Genomic DNA, 19,357 nt, shown 5'->3' with positions numbered 1-19,357 from the left:
CTCAACCACAAACTCCATTTATAACAGGAGACCCACTGCTTTATGTTATCTTGAAGCAGTGGCACAATGATGTTAAAGAAAATTATTTGGTGTTACTGAGGGGGTGGGGGGGGTGACTTGCACTTTGAGATAGCAGTAATGAAGATTACTTCTGATTATAGTTGCTGATCAATTTCACATGCTTACATCAAACAAGGCGTTTCCTGATCTTGTATGAAAGAGCAAAGTTCAAAATAGTTGTGTTCAAAAGGATATATTTATCCGCAACAGTGCACAACCCTTCCCCAAAATGGCGTATACGGCCTAGAGCGTAGATTAGTATCTCTGCATGTATTTTAGACTTCGAATGAACAATCGTATACTGGGTAAATCATGTAAAATGGGGAGGGGTGGGAGAAATTATAAAGCTATCACACCATGCACTTTGAGGGAAAGAAGATGGCAATAGTGAAGCAGGCATTGCACATGCATTTAATAATTAAATTTAATCTTCATCAATACTGTTAAAAATGTTGGATTTGATCTTAATGAGCAAATGGCAACACAAGTTAACGTAGCGTAGGTTACTGTGGAAGTGCCCAGAAAACTTGAATACACTGATGAAATTTACTGTTGGACCCTGCGTGTTCACAGTTCATACAATGTGACCTGCTTCGACATTCAAGGTCCTGTGCTTCGCTTATTCATGGTTTTTCATGGGATTTTTGATTTTTTTTTTTTCCTTTATGAATCATGAGCCGCTGGGAACCTCACCTCTTTTTTTTTTCCCCATTGAAACAATGCCCCAACATTTGCCACACTTTTCAGGAAAGTATCCCCTGCGAATGTTGGATTCCAACAATGTACAATACTTGGCCAAAAGTGTTTTTACACTGACCCACATGTGCACAAGTACATGTTCAACATATGGGGTGTGGTGTTCAGTCTAAGCCATTGTCCTCCATGCCTACCTTGTATGACATTATGAAAAATGTTACCAAATGCAAATCCACAGTTTATCAAGTTTAACAGGTGCAAGATAATGTGCTTATTGAACTTCAAGACAACTGTGCCCGAAGTTAGCAATAATCCTTGACCAGCCATGTGATGAACAGTGAGCTCTTGACTTCACACTTGGAAAAAAAACCCCAAAAAACATAGAATGGTGCATGCCTTTTTTTTGTTGGTTTATTTGTTTCTTTGTTTTTTAGCCCGACTTGTTTATTTTAGATGCACCCAAAAGAAAAACTATCCGCACAGCTTGTTTCAAGAAATTTGCTTTTCCAAGTTCATGTTCCGTACGGCGTGCTGTGCCATGCACTTGTGCATGCATGGACCACGATATCCAGATTTTAAAAATATTTATTTATTTATTTATTATTTTTAACCATCTACAAAGAAAACCCTGACAACCCATGAGACACTTGATGGTGCATTTGCTTACCTCTTTGAAGGGTAAGGGTGATGGGCCATGGAGTGAGAAGAACTGTACGAAGCTCAACATCCACAACGCTGCTCCTATTTGATATATGGGGTTACACCTGGAGGTGCCAGGCTTCAGCTCGGTTGCCTTACATATGCTGAATGCTTTGAACTTCGCAGTCCTGCATCATCACCATGGAAACTATTGGAAGATAAAGATTCCTTGAAGACAGACTTTGCTTTGGTTGTCTGTTCAAATGAAGATTCCTTTGGCTCCGTCGAAGCGCACTGGCTTAATGGTACGGTATTGTTATTTTGTGCTGGCTTCGAGACGGCCACCGGGGATTTGACTGAGCAGAGTTTTGATTTTCTGCACTGGATATGGATGTGTTGTCATTGGTTAAAACGTAATGTGCATCTTCACTTCTGTTAAACTCTCATGTTATAAGCAGTGAGGTCATAAACTTGAACACTGATTTGTTGGAGGATAACATCCACAACACCTTGTCAATCCTTGCAAAAATACCTTTCTTCATTATTACTTTTATTCGTCACAATGCTGACTAACTGTGAGGACTGGTTTCTCATGTGCACTTGAGGAAGATCTCTCATCTCTCTCTTTTTGCAACATTCCAAAAAGACGGTGTTTTAAAGGTTTGTGCCTTCTTTTCACGTTCATGATATTAACTTGCCTTCATTTCATTGTATGCAACATCCTCGTGTGGAAATATCCAGTGTCCTTGTGTCACAATTTCAAGCTAGGTATGTACAGGCAAGCTTGAATGGAGAAGTACGATTTCATCTTTGTCCACACAAGTTCTATCGTTTCCTCATGATTGTATCACAATCGGTTCGAAGGTTTTGGATTAGGGATACCCAATGATACCACCTTCGGTCTTTCCCACCCCTTTTGTTGTGAAATTTGGTAACCCATTGAGCTGGCTGGATTGATAAATGAGTATGTTCAAAATTCAACTGTCTTGGTCACCTCTGCCAGTTCCTCCATAATGGAATCCCAAACAGCTCTTTTCCTTCCCTCAAATAATTACTCTTTCAACCTGATGTTTCAAGTTCAAAGCGGAATAACCTGATGCAGCTAAAAGGGTTAAGCTGGCTGTACATGATGCATGTTTCTCTTCCTAAAATGGTCATGTACTCTGTTTTTCAGCATGGAGCATGCAACTTGTGACCATTTCAGAGCAATGCACTTGTGTGAAGTGGTCGATGATAAATATCCATGTGATGATCATATGGCATGAGGCAGGATGTTTGTTAACCTGCTGCTTTCTATCTGATACCACAAACTTATTGTAAAGGATTATGCATGTGGTATGATGCTTGTATTAGTATTTCATTTTGAATATCCCACTGAAATCTTTAATTGGACACATTGAGTTTGGCACAACTTTAACTTGCCAAAAAAAAAATGCAGTGAGCCTTTTGCAAAGGGAATTTTGACCTCCTTTTTGGAAAGGAAAAATGGAACCCATCATCTTAGTTGCCCTGTTGATGAAAAAGATCCATCACTTACTTTTCTATGTCTACAGTAGTAATGGCTACTCTATTTTATCGGTCATGCATCCTCAACAACCCTCACGCCGCCTCATGAGTATGGGACGAAAATATCTCCCTGTCTGTGGTTAATTTGGCACAAATTGTCATCTCAATTTCCTCAGTGGGATGCCGACAGGATAGCTGAGCGGAGCTTGTTGGCATTCTGCATTGAGGCACTTGAGCACGACCCAATCTGAAGGGTCAATAAACCATTTCCCACGAAGCACTTTGGAGCCTGTTCCCGATTACAAGTTCTCATCAAAAAAAGGAGTTTAATTTTGGGAGTAATTTAAGGAGAACAACAGGATCACAGTGCCAAACAAGAATGACCACACTGTGATCACAACCTGCAACATAAATGCAATGCAGTAGCACATGCTACACCCCCCCCCCCCCCAATTTATTTTACATCGTTTTTATTATGTAAGATGTGAATGCAAAAACGGACTATTATAGAGGTAAACAAAATAATTATCATTGGTAAATAAGGTTGCGTCATGCCACTGGAACCCCCCCCCCCCTTGAAACGTGATGTAATTTTTGAATGGCCCCTATGCGTACGTGAATTTTGGGTGGACGTGGTGACCTCATTCATGCTTGAAGTTTACAGTGCATTTATTTTGCAGACAACAAATAAATTGTACACAAAAGTTGGTGGGTGGGGGGGGGGGTGAAGTTTAAAAAAGAACAGGTAAATTTAGCTGATAACTTTTTCCAAGTGGTGGTACAGCTTTATCATGAGTGAAGCACATTTTACTCAGTTGTGGAAGGGATCACAAAGGACTCATGCAGGTCGCATCGATGGAAATTGAATGATGTTCAACAAAATTGGCACAGGATCGGCTTGAGGGAGGACTTGATTAAACCTTACGAATAACCTGATATTTAAGGTCTTGTGGACCTGCAACTAATTTTTTTTCCAATCCAACGAATCATGATGGTATTAACACGTATGTCCCATCACTTTCATTTGGGGGAGCACGGGACAGAGAAAGGAGATTGAGACAGAAACCTGCTACGCATGGCAATGCTCGTGCACTGTGTAGATTCTTTTCTGGGGTGTGCAGCAGAGTGGTGCGGGGTTTGTCCTTTATGTGCCTTCCAAGCTGGTACCAACTGCGGTCCCTGTGCAGCAGCTCCTTACGAACCACGTCTTGTATCATGGACACGGCCCTCTGTGCGCACTCCAAGCATAAACGGCAGCGGACCAACCATGGTCCCAGGACAAAGGACAAGGACCACAAGCCAATGACTGCGCACATGGTACGCGCACATTTAGAACATTCTGCAGGGCCCATCAACCAGTCCATGGCACATGCCCATTGGCTGATACAGCTTGACAGATGGTGATTTATGACGTTTGCTCATTGGCTGGCAAGCCAAGAAAATTCCATGTGGGCACATGGTGATTTATGGGTTTGCTTACCAGCCCATCTGATGGCTTTGAGCTCGACAGATGCCCATTGATGATTCTCCGGGCGTGTTCTTGGCAAGTGTCGTGTCTTTACACTGATCCTGTGATTGTGGTGGTTGGTATCTAAAGAATGAATTCCATATTATGATTGGGAAGTCTTAAGAATGTAGGGAAGGTGGGGTGGGGTAGGGGTGGGTGTCGAGATCCTTCTTCAAGCATGCTCCACACATTTACATTTACAGGAATTACACCACGCTTGCGCTAACATGTACTATGAAATAACTATTTTAATCTATATTCTCCATTTTATGGGAGAAAATTGACAAATCGGCATCGTATTTGGGATTTCAACAGAGTTTGCCAACCAACGTCCGAACCATTGCATTCCAATGGAAGTGGTAAATCGGCCAACCCCCAAAACCCTTTGCCTGTTTGCCGAATTTTGATGTTTAATAACAATTTTACACAATTGTCATTTTATCCATAAGTACTTTTGCATTATCAATTAGGTCTGGTCAGAGGTGAAAAGTCAAAATTTTATTTTTCAATTTTCACTCTATTGAAGTAACCGATATGACACCACTGAGGGTAGACATTGCATTTTATAAATAAATTACTTTTACTGCTTTACGCACATGAAAGAAAATGAACTGCATCATAAATGCACACGCGTTCTCATGCACAAGCTCTCCTGCTTGCACTCAAGCACACACTCACAAATCTATAAATTCCAGCATTTATCCAATTACATCGATTTTATATATTCAGGCATAATGCCAATATTGTAAACCTCTCTATGCAGGGAATTAATTGCAGGGTTTGCATTGTCACATAATTCAAAGATAATTTGGTGTTTAAAAAAAAAAATGAAATTGCATCTCAAAGTATGTGTCAGGCAATGACAATGCGTGCTTTATTAATATCTTTTCGATTTGTGTAACAATATATGGTTATGGACACCATTTGAGTTGCATCACCGAAGTAATATTTTAATGTTTCTGAAAGAACGCTGTGCTGGTTTTGTAATCTGATTGACCCACTGCCCTTCACGTTGCTTCAACCTTTTGCAACAAGTCATGATCTCTGATATGCATACAAGATTCCCTGGCTTCAGATCTACCTTTAACTTCTGTGACATCCTGGTAGCATTGCTTTTTCTTCGAGTTTGCCACCACCCACCCACATCCTTCCAAATGCCGCTGGCTATTGCATCCATCATTGAGACTGCTTTTGTTTGCGTTGTTTGAATATGTGACACAATTTTCTGATCAGCATGTTGGTGAGAATTGGCGCAACCTTCTTACATGGATAAAAGTATTGTCATTTACCTTTTGCATTGACATGTTACATTCAAAAATGGAATTCCCTCCGTTTCCACCCATAATATCTCCTACATTTATCTTCCTTGTCATCACAATAGGTTTTCCTTTGCTTTTTCAGAACATCTGTCACACTTGTTCTCTTTCCTCCTCTTCAACCGCTTTTCTCATTTTACTCTTTCACCACGATATGTAAATGTGTAAATTCCTCTTGGTCATTCTGGTGGCATTGTAAACCGAAGCTTTCTTTTGCTCTGGGTATGAAGAAGCTGACTCCCGGTATTTTTCAGCATTTTCTGTTTTCAGATTTCAGTGCGTCTCCCTTCTCCACTTGGTGGTGAAGTGTTGTGGTCAATGCAAAATTTTACTCAACCATTATTTTGCCTACTTGTCAAGAACTTTAATTTTACATCATAAATTTGCTTTATATCTCAGTAGTTTTGTGAGATCATCATATGTTGTCCTCATTCCCCTTTTCGTCATGTAGCAAATGTTTCCTGATTGGACCTAAATAAAGTAAATCGTTTCAACTTTGCTTACAAAAAAAAGCGTAAATCGTACACTATTAAAATTTTGGTGCAGGCATCACCATCACTTCACTTCATATTGTAATGGCTGTTAACAGATTGGTCATCCTGCATTTCCAACAACGATTTCTGAATGCATCATTAATCTCCAGATAAACTTTTGGGATTGTATTTTGAGCATCAGGCTTGGCTGTATTTGCTGTTTTCATTCTTTTCCGAATGGTTCTTTAATTGTAGGTATAATAATTTTTCTAATTGAGTATTTTTCTCCATTGTTGATTGGAGTCCATCTCGCATCTCTCATGAATGAGAGTGAAGTCAAAGTTCTGAGAAACATTGACGTCATATATTCCTTCAAGTGGTTCAACTGAATTGCACTTTTTTAAAATATTTTTTCAACCAGCTGCATACTTTCATTACCAAGTCGTATTGATAGTACTGATTGTTTGGTATGATTATCTTGCCACCCTCAATCAATTTGTAAGATCTTCATAAAACTACATGAAACAAGTGTCGACCTTGCAGAACCAGAACCATACATCCTGCTTGCATGCCATGTGGACTTCTTCCTCGCATCAAGTTATGAAGATGTTCTTTTGGGTTCTTCCATTCCCCCCTCATACTATACTGCCTACACTTCAATTTCATTCTGTTATTGCACTCTATTTCAACATCAAATGCTAGTTTGTATGACTCATTGACTGAAATATTTTGGCATATTCTGAATGCCATTTTTAAATTTTGAGGCAACAACAAAAACCATAAAGTGTCAGATTGCCACTCGGAATCTGCAGCTATAATGACAATGGGCTAGCTATACTATTACTCAAGATTCCACCAGAAGTATGCTTTCATGAAAATATTTCCCGTTCATCAATTTAACACAATTTGCTGCCATTATTTTAAAGTTTTCCATTTTCTATTCTGCATGTCTTCTACGAAAGATGTGAGCTTCTTGATCATCGTTGCTCTTATTGCAATTCCTTTTGGCAGGTTGATGATGCAGCATCTTCATTGGCATTGGCAAGGCTAACCAAGGTATGCTGCTCAGCTCTTGTAGTCTTGATTGACTCTTTTGTGCAAATTTGGTAAGTAATTCCAGTTTTGTTTTGTTTTCCCCAACTCAAATCAAAACAGACTGCTAACCTTGCTGAAGTGAATGCCTCTGAAGAAGATAAGATAAAGGCAATGATGTCACAGTCTGGCCAGGATTATGATCCTGTAAAGTAAGTTCAAACATTGTGTTCTGATGTTCAAAAGTTGCTGTCAGAACCATTTGGTTTCTGGAATTCGAAATTTTTGACTTGTTTTGCAGCTACGTAAAAAAACCAACAGGTCCACCACCGTCCTCTTATACTTGCTTCCGCTGCTCGAAGCCAGGACACTACATCAAAAACTGTCCCTTTCATGTTGTAAGTTTCACATGTTGGCAAAGCCTTTGTGTTGTTTGCTTGACTTGGCAATTTTGTCATCTCAGAGGCCTTTTGTCAAACTTCTTTTCAGGAAAAGGCACCCGAAATAACAGCAAGAATCAAAAAGAGCACTGGTATCCCCTTGAGCTTTATGGTGGAAGTGGATGATCCTAATGTGAAAGGAGCCATGCTCACAAGCACAGGAAAATATGCTATTCCAACCATTGATGCGTAAGCTGTATTTATTTATTTTATTTACTTTGATCCTATCTGCTCTGTGTTTTCATTTGTTTTGGTTCATTATTCTGTGAATTTTCTTGTTTTGAGAATTGTGTTGGTGTATTAATGGGGTAAATAGTGTAGATAGAATGTGCACAAAACATTCAATGATTTGTGAGAAAGTTGATGCCAAATGAGTACAAACTATATGACTGCATTCCAAACACAACTAGAAAGCATCTCAAAATATAAATCCCATCAGATTTGGAAAGGAAAGCGTGTCCGATTTGTATTCAAACTACACTTGACAAATGACAGCTTTAAAGAAAAAAAAGTTGAATTTATTGACCAGTATTTTCATAATAAAGGTTTGTTGAAAAGTTGATGAGAAAAACTCGAATGGTAGACCAGAAAGCATTTTAAAATGTAAGCGGACAAAATAAAGAAATTACAGAAGTGATTATAAAACGCAACTGTTTTGCATGGATGCGCTAATAAGCCCTATTTGTACTCGCTGTGACCTTGCCGTTTGGCATTTTGACCTGCTTATTAATAATTAATTATTACTCTTCTCCATATTGTCATTAAGGTTTGTTGAAAAATTGTTGACAAAAGCTCAGATGGTGAAGTTGTGGCCTGGATATGCAGAAGGACACCAAAATCATAAATATTGTAATTGATGTTGATTGGCTTTTGTGAGAAGTCGTGGTATGGTATGAGCATTCCAAAAAGCTGCCGCTATATTTTAAAATGAGAATGAACTTTCTTTCGTTGGATTATGTTGTGTTCTGTTGGAAGTTGTGTGCACGATGGAGCACAAAGCGATCAAAATATGCCGTTTGGGTAAACCCATGTCGACAGGACCAATCCCATATGACCAATAATTTCCATGTGTCATGGTCTTGAAGAAGCCCAACATCCCCCTCCCCCATTATTATTATTTTTTTTTAAACCTGCCTTTGAGTTGGGATCAATGCACATTGAGATGAGGTTGAATGGAAGGAAAGCGAACAGAATACGATTGCACGACCTGAACGGACTGTTTTACTCGTGTGGTGTTTGTATGTTCATTTTCTTTGTCTATTGAGTTGTTTGGCACAGCTGAAATCAAATGGATGGAGTGCGATTTAGTTTTCCTTTGGTGAAATAAAACTAATTTGCTTTTATGCATACTTTATTGCAATGTATATTGAAAAGCATACTTGGTAATACAAATAAATAAAGAAAAGAAAAAAAATTCCACGTTCCTTCCTATTTATTAGTACACTGGGAAAATTCCAAATTTTTGGTCAAGCAAAGGATTGACCATTGTACTCGTTCGACAGATATATTGTGGGCTGGGGTTCAGTGGCGATAAACGACCACTAGATGGAGCAGTGGAGTCATTTCCCAACGAACACCCAGAATTTAGGTCATGACTCTCGGACAACTCCGAAAGGTCACAGGTCACTTTGAGGTCTATGGTCGCCAATATTTCGACGGCGTGAGGTAGGGTCCACTTGTCTCATTCCAATTTACCTAAGTACTCACGCCATCCAACGACCGGGGAAACCACACTCTCGGCCAACTTTGTCCAAATCGAGACGCTATCCCCGACTCGGATCCGGCGTAACCGAGCGGAAGTTACCAAAGCCGCGCCGGACCAAATTAACAATTTATGGTACGAACGGCTTTACTATTTCTCAATACACACCTTGCTAGGCCAATGAAGGAAAGCACAGAAAACGAGCTGGTACATTTAACGGGTTTCTTTGACAAAGAATAATCGGGGAGGGGAGACACAGAGCAGAGTTATGAATAAAAGGCAGGCAATGTACAATGAGCAAAAGCACTTAACAATCCTACTTAAAGACGGGGCCCACGGACACGCACACACACAACAGAAATTGACCCGTGGGTCTTTAGTCGGTAGAGCCGGGTACCTCCCCGCCTCGTGTGGTTTTACCGGACCCGCACTTGTGGAGCTCGGAGTCCATGGACGGGAACGGGGATCCCCGCTCGAGTGCTCCAACGCAAACTACCACGGTGGGACTCGAACCCATGACCAGAAGTCCACGGCCCATGTCCCTGGCAGCTTGGCCGCCACCACCACCGCAAAGGGCCGCAGACTGCTCAAACACAACCACACACCGCGCCGCAATCGCCACCAAGACCGCAATCGCCACAATCCTGCAGAACGCACTCTTGTCTGCCCAACCCCACCCCTCTTCTTAAGGTGGGAGGGGTTTCTTTTCCTCGCCACTCACCTCCTGATTGGACGGTCAGTTGTCGGGTGACTCGTGGCTGCCCTTCACTGGTCGGGCCGAACACTCCATCTGGCTAAGGCGGAGCCAGCCCTTGAGGTGACGAAACCTCCGCTCACGTCCGTGGTCCTGAACACGTGCGTAATGGCGACCAGGTCGAGTGAGGGTGGTGTCGTTGTTGATGATGTTATAAACCTGTCTATAAAATAACTCGGAGCACACATACAAAATTCCCATCAGACAGAAGGGGATGGATTACAACTATAAACACGTACTTATCGAAATAACTGAACTACGGGGACTCTGGCTGTCTATGTGCACAAGGTTTCCAAATGGGAATCAATCGGGGAATTTAGCATTGTGTGGAGTTGCTTTGTCCATGGATGAGTGGAAAGAGTCTTTTATTTTTATTATTATTTTTAAATTTTTTTTGTATACTTTGTCAAGGCTCGCATGAGAGCAAAAGGCGCTGTCACACCTTGACGGTTTAGCCAGCGTATGCCGACTGATGAAAATTTTGACTAAAACGCTGGCACACGTCGAATACGTAATGGGTAAGTTTTGATAACATTAAGAGCACGCTGAAAAACACTGCCATACGTCGTTGTACGCTGGCTTTCATCGTTGTACTTTGCGGTTGTCCTCAAATTTTAACATGCTTGAAATTTTACGACTTATGCCAGGGTATGACTCGCACGTTCCGCGACGCTGGCCATAAGTTGTAGGCACGTTATGCGATCGTTGACACGTCGACACACGTTACTTGTAAGTTACTCATAAGTCGAAACGTGTCGAGGTAATGATTAGCGTACCCGAAACTTATTTATAACCCATGAGTAACGTGTTGTCGGCACGTTACACGATCGTTGATGCACGTCGAGGCACGTTGTGCGATCGTTGACACACGTCGAGGCACATTACTTGTAAGTTACTCATAAGTCGAAACACGTCGAGGTAATGCTTAGCATACCCAAAACTTATTTCTAACCTATGAGTAACGTGCTTTGAACCTATGTGTAATGTACCTCCAATGCATATTGACGTATATAGCTGTATTTGATTGACGTCTTCCGGACGACCACAGAACTTACTGAACGTGTTTCTGATTTACAGCTACCATATAATGGCGTATTGGAAGCGTTTAAAAAACAAAAAAAACAACAATAACTTCCGATATTTCATCACGTGCCGTTGCGTCACGTCCGATTGCCTCTTCAGTTTGCTCGTCTTATTCTTAGTTCCTCCTCTGTGAATATTTTCTCTTTGAGGATATTGTCACGTCGACGTCGAAACTTAAAAGCAAATGTCCGATATTATTTTAAAATTCGTGATAGACTAAAAACAACAACAACAACAACAACAACAACAACAACAACAACAACCAGATATTTCGTCACTTGCCTTCACGGAGCCAAGGAGAAAAAAAAGAAAATGTGCCTTGACGGAGAAAATAAGTTTCGGGTATGCTAAACAATACCTCGACGTGTTTCGACTTATGAGTAACTTACAAGGAACTTGTGTCGACGTGTGTCAACGATTGCATATCGTGCCTACAACTTATTCCTCACGTAGTGGAACGTGTGAGCCATACGGCGAGTACGTCGTAAAATTTTCAGCATGCTTGAAATTTCACGACGTACCAGACGTACGAAGACATAAGACGGTGTACTTCATCGTTTTTCAGCGTGCTCTTCACGTAAACCAAACTTACCCAAAACGTATTCGACTTGTGCCAGCGCTTTAGACACATTTTTCATAGGTTAGCAGACGCTGGCAAAATCGTCAAGGTGTGACTGCGTGGTTGACACTTCCAATTCTCAGGTGGTTATGATTTGAATCGGCGAGTGGCAGCTTTTTAATAGGCGACGCCACGTAATCGTCGGCGATACGTGCAGTGCGCTATGCCTAAGTTAGACTATCGTTGGGCAGAGGTTGTGAACGCCGACAACACGCTAAATATTCGTTGGTATAAGTTATCTATAAGACAACGAAACATTCTGTGTACGTTACTAATATGTTATGCATACGACCAACTTGTTATGAATACGCCAAAAACTAAAAAAAAAAAACATCAATTTCAGCGTACGCCAACGTTTTACATACATTTTTATACGTTGCCATTGCTGGCTAAATTGCTGGCTAAATTGCTGGTGGAGGCATGAGCAATGAGATGAAGAGGATTTGCCAGAGAGTTGGAGAGATCATTGATTAAAACCCGAAAAAGAACAGGGCCCAGAACGCTGCCTTGAACTCCAGCCTGGACAGGAAGAGGGGATGAAAGAACTCCATTTCGGGCCACACGTTTACTGCGACAGTAGAAGAAGTCTGTGAGCCATGAGTGGAGATGGCCTTGGATACTGTTGAAGCAAACTCTAAGTCATCAATATAATTACATTTATTGAACAAACAGACTTTAGTATGCGCATCGTAGAGATCAGAAATACAGACTTGTTCCAGATCTCTCAAACAAATTAAGAATCCCAAGTTCTTATATACTGTTTCGTGAGAGACAGTTCTTTATCATTTTCAAGGCTAATGTCACTGTTTGTCAGGTTGATGTATCTCCAGATGGAAATAAGGTGACCCGCCTTATCAAGGAATTATCCGTGTGCGACGGCCTGTGATTCCAGAGAGTCTGGTGGGAACTCGAGGTAGCCTTCCCCCCCTCGTGGTCTTCACACCCCGACCCCAGGTCCACAACTACATATATATATATATATATATATATATATATATATATATATATATATATATATATATATATATATATATATATATATATATATATATATATATATATATGTATATGTATGTATCTCTATGTCTATTTCAAGAACTAAGTCTCTATCTCTATATCTATGTATCTCTATATCTCTCTGTCAATTTCTACGTCTGTCTCTACGTCTGTCTCTACGTCTGTCTCTACGTCTGTCTCTACGTCTGTCTCTACGTCTGTCTCTACGTCTGTCTCTACGTCTGTCTCTACGTCTGTCTCTACGTCTGTCTCTACGTCTGTCTCTACGTCTGTCTCTACGTCTGTCTCTACGTCTGTCTCTACGTCTGTCTCTACGTCTGTCTCTACGTCTGTCTCTACGTCTGTCTCTACGTCTGTCTCTACGTCTGTCTCTACGTCTGTCTCTACGTCTGTCTCTACGTCTGTCTCTACGTCTGTCTCTACGTCTGTCTCTACGTCTGTCTCTACGTCTGTCTCTACGTCTGTCTCTACGTCTGTCTCTACGTCTGTCTCTACGTCTGTCTCTACGTCTGTCTCTACGTCTGTCTCTACGTCTGTCTCTACGTCTGTCTCTACGTCTGTCTCTACGTCTGTCTCTACGTCTGTCTCTACGTCTGTCTCTACGTCTGTCTCTACGTCTGTCTCTACGTCTGTCTCTACGTCTGTCTCTACGTCTGTCTCTACGTCTGTCTCTACGTCTGTCTCTACGTCTGTCTCTACGTCTGTCTCTACGTCTGTCTCTACGTCTGTCTCTACGTCTGTCTCTACGTCTGTCTCTACGTCTGTCTCTACGTCTGTCTCTACGTCTGTCTCTACGTCTGTCTCTACGTCTGTCTCTACGTCTGTCTCTACGTCTGTCTCTACGTCTGTCTCTACGTCTGTCTCTACGTCTGTCTCTACGTCTGTCTCTACGTCTGTCTCTACGTCTGTCTCTACGTCTGTCTCTACGTCTGTCTCTACGTCTGTCTCTACGTCTGTCTCTACGTCTGTCTCTACGTCTGTCTCTACGTCTGTCTCTACGTCTGTCTCTACGTCTGTCTCTACGTCTGTCTCTACGTCTGTCTCTACGTCTGTCTCTACGTCTGTCTCTACGTCTGTCTCTACGTCTGTCTCTACGTCTGTCTCTACGTCTGTCTCTACGTCTGTCTCTACGTCTGTCTCTACGTCTGTCTCTACGTCTGTCTCTACGTCTGTCTCTACGTCTGTCTCTACGTCTGTCTCTACGTCTGTCTCTACGTCTGTCTCTACGTCTGTCTCTACGTCTGTCTCTTTGTCTTTGTGTCTATGTCTGCGTCTCTCTCTGTATCTATGTCTTGATAAATAGATTACGAAAAGCATGGTCTGTGAGGTGGAGAGTCAGTCCGGGAAGCCCCGTTATTTATGCCTATTAATCACGTCCTGTTTCAACGTTGGATGCACACCACACAAAGGTCTATAAATTTTGTACTGTTGGAATGTTACTTTCACAGTGAAGCTGTGACTATTTAAAGATCCCTAAGACCTTCACACCATTGAGACCACTTGGACCTTATATCACAAATGAAACTTCAAATAAATGTATTACAAAAATATTTGGAGAAAATAAATGTTTGTGTTATTATTGTTGTAAATCATGCCAACACAGCATTTAGTGAGGTCTATCTCTGCAACGACATGCAGAGGCGAGCTGATCCACGCTCATATGGATTTAAAAATGATAACCTCAGTCTGTCTGTCTGTCTGTGAAGCCATGTGATCACGTCCTGTTTAAACGTTAGTTGCAGACTCCACAAACGTCTATAAATTATGTACTATTGCAATATTCCTTTCACAGTGAAGCCGTGTGACTATTTTTATTAATTACGTGCTGTTTGAACGTTGGCTGCACCCTGACTTCACACACGTACGTCTCTTAATTGCGTGCTGTTGGAATGTACCTTCCGACGCTTTAGACTGCTGAGACCTCTTCGACCGTTTCAGACCCCAAAAGCCACGATCTTTCTTGAGAAAGCCACATCTCCAAGCTGGCCTCCAAAATCAGTCACTGACTGGGCGTCCTACGTCGTGCAGTCCTTCCTTGACACATCTGAGCCTCTAACCGTTTACATAGCTTTGATCTGCAGTCTGATGGAGTATTGCTTCTTCTCTGGGGTGGTGGTCCTTCCTCACACCGAGCTCGACTTCATGCTGTGGGAACCAAAGCTTTTAAGATTATTGGTATGTCCCGCGATGAAGCTGAGTTTTTGGTTCTCTCACTCTCTCACCGGAGGCAGGTCAGTGGTCTTTGTCTTCTTCTGTCTTCTCTCTGGCCTCCCCCCCACCCCCCTTGCTCTGTCTGTGATCTGTTCCTCTCTATATTTCCTCACGGCACTCAAAGTCTGCCAAAAAACCCTTCTGGTGATGCTGCCAAAATCAAGAATCACTGCTCACCTTCACGCTTTCATTCCTCTTTCTTTTCTTGCTTCTGGAACAAACTCCCACACTTCTTCAATCCCACACCTCCCTCCAGGTCTTCAAAATAGCTGTTCACCACCAACTCATATCTTTCCCATCCAAAGTCTTGATCTTTACTGCCCCGTTAATCCACCCCAAACCTACCTCCTTCAGATTCCCTGTTTTCCTTCCTGAAAATCCCTGTCGTACCATCTTGTTTACCCCGTGGACCCCGCCCCATCCCTCTCCTGTTGGCTGTAAAATGGTTATTAGTTTGTGTCGTTCTCACTCGTGCAGTGCATGTGAGTGTTTGTGTTGGACGTTTTCTCCAATCAACATGTAAATACCATGGTTTTTTTGTTTCAAGCTTGTGTATTTAATTAATATCATTGTACAAGGCAATGTTTTTATTCATGTTTTTTTTTTCTCTTTCTTAAAGATATGAAGGCTCTCTTCACTGCACCTCAGCATTTGGGGAAAATTTTTGTTTTGTTAAATGGCTGAAAATTAATCTTGAAAAGTTGAAATGCAGATGCATGGGAAATGTGGACTACACACAGTAAAAATCATGTTTCATTTTCAAATTTTTGTTGTATTGGGTTCAGAGAAATAAATACATTGACACTGTGTGACAGTGAGGCGTATGCATTGGGAAAGAAGGAGAAACCACCATTTGTACAAGGTTCGTCATCGTCATCGTCTGAGGAAGAAGACCCTGTCCCTGACGAGCTGTTGTGTCTGCTGTGCAAGGACCTCATGTCTGATGCCGTAGTCATCCCATGTTGTGGCAACAGCTACTGTGACGAATGTAGGTACTACTTGGTGCAGACTTTTGCAATCAGTGTATTTTCCAATCCGTTGTTTTTCAATGATCAAGAAAAAGTGATGTTTGGCGATAAAGTGCAGTTCATTTTCAAATCACATGTCATCTTTGACTCTTAAATTGCTTGAGGTGCACCTACTTTGCCCATGCTGGATTTGGATTGTAATGTAGCGATTTGAGAGTCGGTCTGTGTGTTGAAGAAAATTCAGAATAACAAATTTGTGTGGTACTTTTGAATTGGTGGAGTGTGAAGTGACCAGCTCTGAACCACAACATTTTTATTTATTTATTTTAATCTGGCCAAACTTTTCTTAAAAAAAAAAAAAAGTATTTCTTTTGGGCCCTGGAAGATCTTTCTGATGAGGCGGTTCAGTTATCGGCAAAAAAAGATTGCTCAGGAGTATGAAAATCCTTTGGCATGGAGAAGGTATCTTTCTTGTTTTATAGTCTCCAATTGTGCTCAGTTGACGTATTGCTTAACTTCACATTTTTGGGGTTTCCATCTGCTGGCATTCTCCTTGTAGAAATGCAATATGAATTTGTAACCACCTTTTGCAATGTCTCCCAAGAAAGGTATTGACAGCAGAAAGAGGAGATAGGTTTAAATTGGAATAAGATATTGTTGTGGGCTGGGGGTCGGTGGTGAGAACGACCGCAAGGTGAGGAAGTTTACGCCGTCTCCCACCGGTCTCCCCGGAATTATAGGCCGTCACTCCAGATAACTCCGAAGCCGGCGGGTCGATTAATCGACCGTGAGTGACACGCCAATATCTCGACCGCGTGGCATAGGGTTAATTGTCCAGATCCAATATACCTAAGTAACCACGCAGTCTACCAGGGATTCACGCCCTCGGAACGTCTGGCCGAACCGGATCACTCTACCAGCTACGGTAGAGTATCAACTTCCACCGACCAACTCCGGCTTGGATGCAGTCGAGCGGGCCTGCCCAGGACGTTCCGGCTATGATGTATCGATTACCGGGGATGAAACCCCGTCTAAACTCAGATACGAACCATGCTGGAACAATACAAGAAGGGACAGAAATGGACTGGGAACATTTCCAATAAATTTATAAACGGTAAATAAAAGACAAGAGAAGCGAGACTTAAAGCGAATATTCAATGCAAGTATTTACAATGGGCAGTTCTACTTACAAGATGGGCCCAACACACTCAGACACATACAAATGAAAAGAAAACCCAAGGTTCTTTATTCGACCCTCCAGCTGATGAGTGAGACGAGCTGGCGGTCAGAGTTTGGCTTTCACATGGCCGTCGGAGGGAAGGGAGTACTCGGTAATGCAGCACCTGCCACAGGTCGTTGGCGTGGTCCCAGTCGCACGTGTGGGACTCGTGGCTCGTAGCGGTAGCTGCGTGGAGCAATCGGAGTCCCCGGGCGGAGATCAGGGTCACGGACGGGACCCACCAAGGCTCCACGAACAGGCCGATTCACTCCCCTTCCAGCCCAACCACCGTCAACCAACTTGTAATTGCTCAGGAACTCCAGATCTCCACACCCTCTCAGAGCGTGCTCGGGGATATATCTCCTCCCACACGGTGCGGGAGCTTGGCGAGAATCATCTCGCTGTCCGTCCCTAATTGGCCAGGATCCTACGGGCACAGCCTTCCTGGGCGGGGTTTCAGCCATGCACGGAGAAAGCCGCCCCTCCCCTCCACGCGTGTTTGAGGAAGGTGGATGGTGGTGAAGCCACGATTGCATGTGGAAGCCGAGGACTGGGACCGCGAGGCCCTCCTCTCGGCAAGTCAAGGTACGAGCAGCCAACGGTGGTGATGGATCGTGATGGGCAGGTGGTGAGATGTAATAACCGAACTATGAAAAAACATCACAACGCACATATTCGACTCTTCCACTAGACAAAAGGAAAGGACCTGTCTCGCACGTACTTACCGGCATAACTAACTTTGGGACCTGAATGTTGAGTGCGTATGGTTTCCAGATTCGTAACAATATGTACCTTGAGATGCAATGCAGAGAGAGATACAGGGATATTGGTCGGGCTTGTAAGAAGCTGGTGTGTGGATGATCTTGTTGGAGCACAGACATGGATGGGCTGAATTGCCGCCTCCTGCACAAAAGTTCATTGTACTGTATATCGGCACTTGGGCATTTTGAAAACATGGACCTTTTCAATTATATATCTAAATTTTTTTTCCTACAGGTATTCGAACAGCATTACTTGACTCCGAGGATCACACCTGTCCTACTTGCCATCAATGTGACGTCTCACCTGATGCACTGATCGCAAATAAAGTTTTACGACAGGTGTACTATTTTAACTTTGTATTTTACTGGAAATCGTGATTTCAATAAACGTCATTTTTCATTGCATTGTGAAATCTGTCTTACCCTTCTTGCTAGCAATGAGTGAAAAAACCCATAAGCTCAGCTTTGGTTGTCTGAATTGAAGCAGATTTGTTGTGACTATCTATCATGATAAATATGGTGGACTGCTTTTACGTTTTCCAAATTTATAGCTGCAAATTTATATCGTGTGTATATTGTTGTGTAAATAACTCCGAGGATATAACGTTGCATTGTGTAGTTAAGTTGTTTCCTTAATGGATGTCGTGGGATAAGCTTGAGGTGATTAATCGTATTCGATATGTGTCGCTTACATGTCGAGACTTTAGACAGACTTTGTCCACCTTTCCCAGTGTCTGTCTAAAATCCGCCAACCCTTTGAACCTTTTATTTAATGTTCTACCCTTTGGAATCTGTTTTTAAATGTCCTTTGTAGTGGCTTGGTAGGCCATCAGCCTTCAGTATAGATGGGAAAGCGGCACCTTGGATGGCTTGAGGAGAGGGGGAGGGACTGCCCAAGTGACAAGTGGGAGATGGGCAGTCCTTCACCCATCAAACGGACCTTCAAATCAATGGAAAGTGAGAGGTGCTGGATGTCCACTGCGTGAGGTTGGTGCAGAGTCTATAACAGTGCATGCAGCAGAGGGAGGGATAAGCAGATACCTGGGAACCTTGCAGTTTGTCTGTCCTGTCTCTGTCTGTCTATCTATCTCTATCCATCTGTCCTGTGTCTCTTTGTCTGTGTGAGCAGGATGTCTCAAAATGTTAGGTTCTGATTCGGATGAAACTTGGTGGTCAGGTTCGGTGTGTGATGAGAACAAATTTATTCGATTTTGGTGAGGATTTGGATCCGGATCCGAGATTTTTTTTTTTTTTTTTAAACCTTAAAGTGATTCTTCACCATTGAGCAATAGGACCAAAACGATACACGGCATGATATTTCAAAAAGTTATGGACCGATTCTGACAAAACTTGG

The 19,357-nt window shown here is 42.3% G+C and overlaps 1 protein-coding gene across 2 annotated transcripts in view; it reads left to right on the top strand.

The window, feature by feature from the left end:
* RBBP6 (RB binding protein 6, ubiquitin ligase) overlaps nt 1-18,396 on the top strand; it is a 102,574-nt gene extending 84,178 nt beyond the window's left edge. The window contains exons 1-7 of one of the 2 annotated variants that reach the window (XM_085887474.1): nt 1,731-4,218; nt 7,209-7,253; nt 7,353-7,441; nt 7,531-7,627; nt 7,719-7,858; nt 15,871-16,043; nt 18,239-18,396. In XM_085887474.1, the coding sequence (XP_085743600.1) occupies nt 4,048-4,218; nt 7,209-7,253; nt 7,353-7,441; nt 7,531-7,627; nt 7,719-7,858; nt 15,871-16,043; nt 18,239-18,381 (858 nt within the window). In that variant the 5' untranslated portion in view covers nt 1,731-4,047 and the 3' untranslated portion in view covers nt 18,382-18,396. Of the gene's footprint in view, nt 1-1,730; nt 4,219-7,208; nt 7,254-7,352; nt 7,442-7,530; nt 7,628-7,718; nt 7,859-15,870; nt 16,044-18,238 lie in introns of those variants that run through there. The other variant, XM_085887466.1, reaches the window with a different exon arrangement.
* The last annotated feature ends 961 nt before the right edge of the window (nt 18,397-19,357 follow it).

This window comes from Eptatretus burgeri, chromosome 1 (assembly GCF_056783735.1).
Source record: "Eptatretus burgeri isolate ZD-2024b chromosome 1, Ebu_testis_v1, whole genome shotgun sequence".
Classification (NCBI taxonomy): Eukaryota; Metazoa; Chordata; class Myxini; order Myxiniformes; family Myxinidae; genus Eptatretus; species Eptatretus burgeri.
The sequence above is the reverse complement of the archived record's forward strand: the minus strand, read 5'-3'. Positions and strand labels throughout refer to the sequence as shown.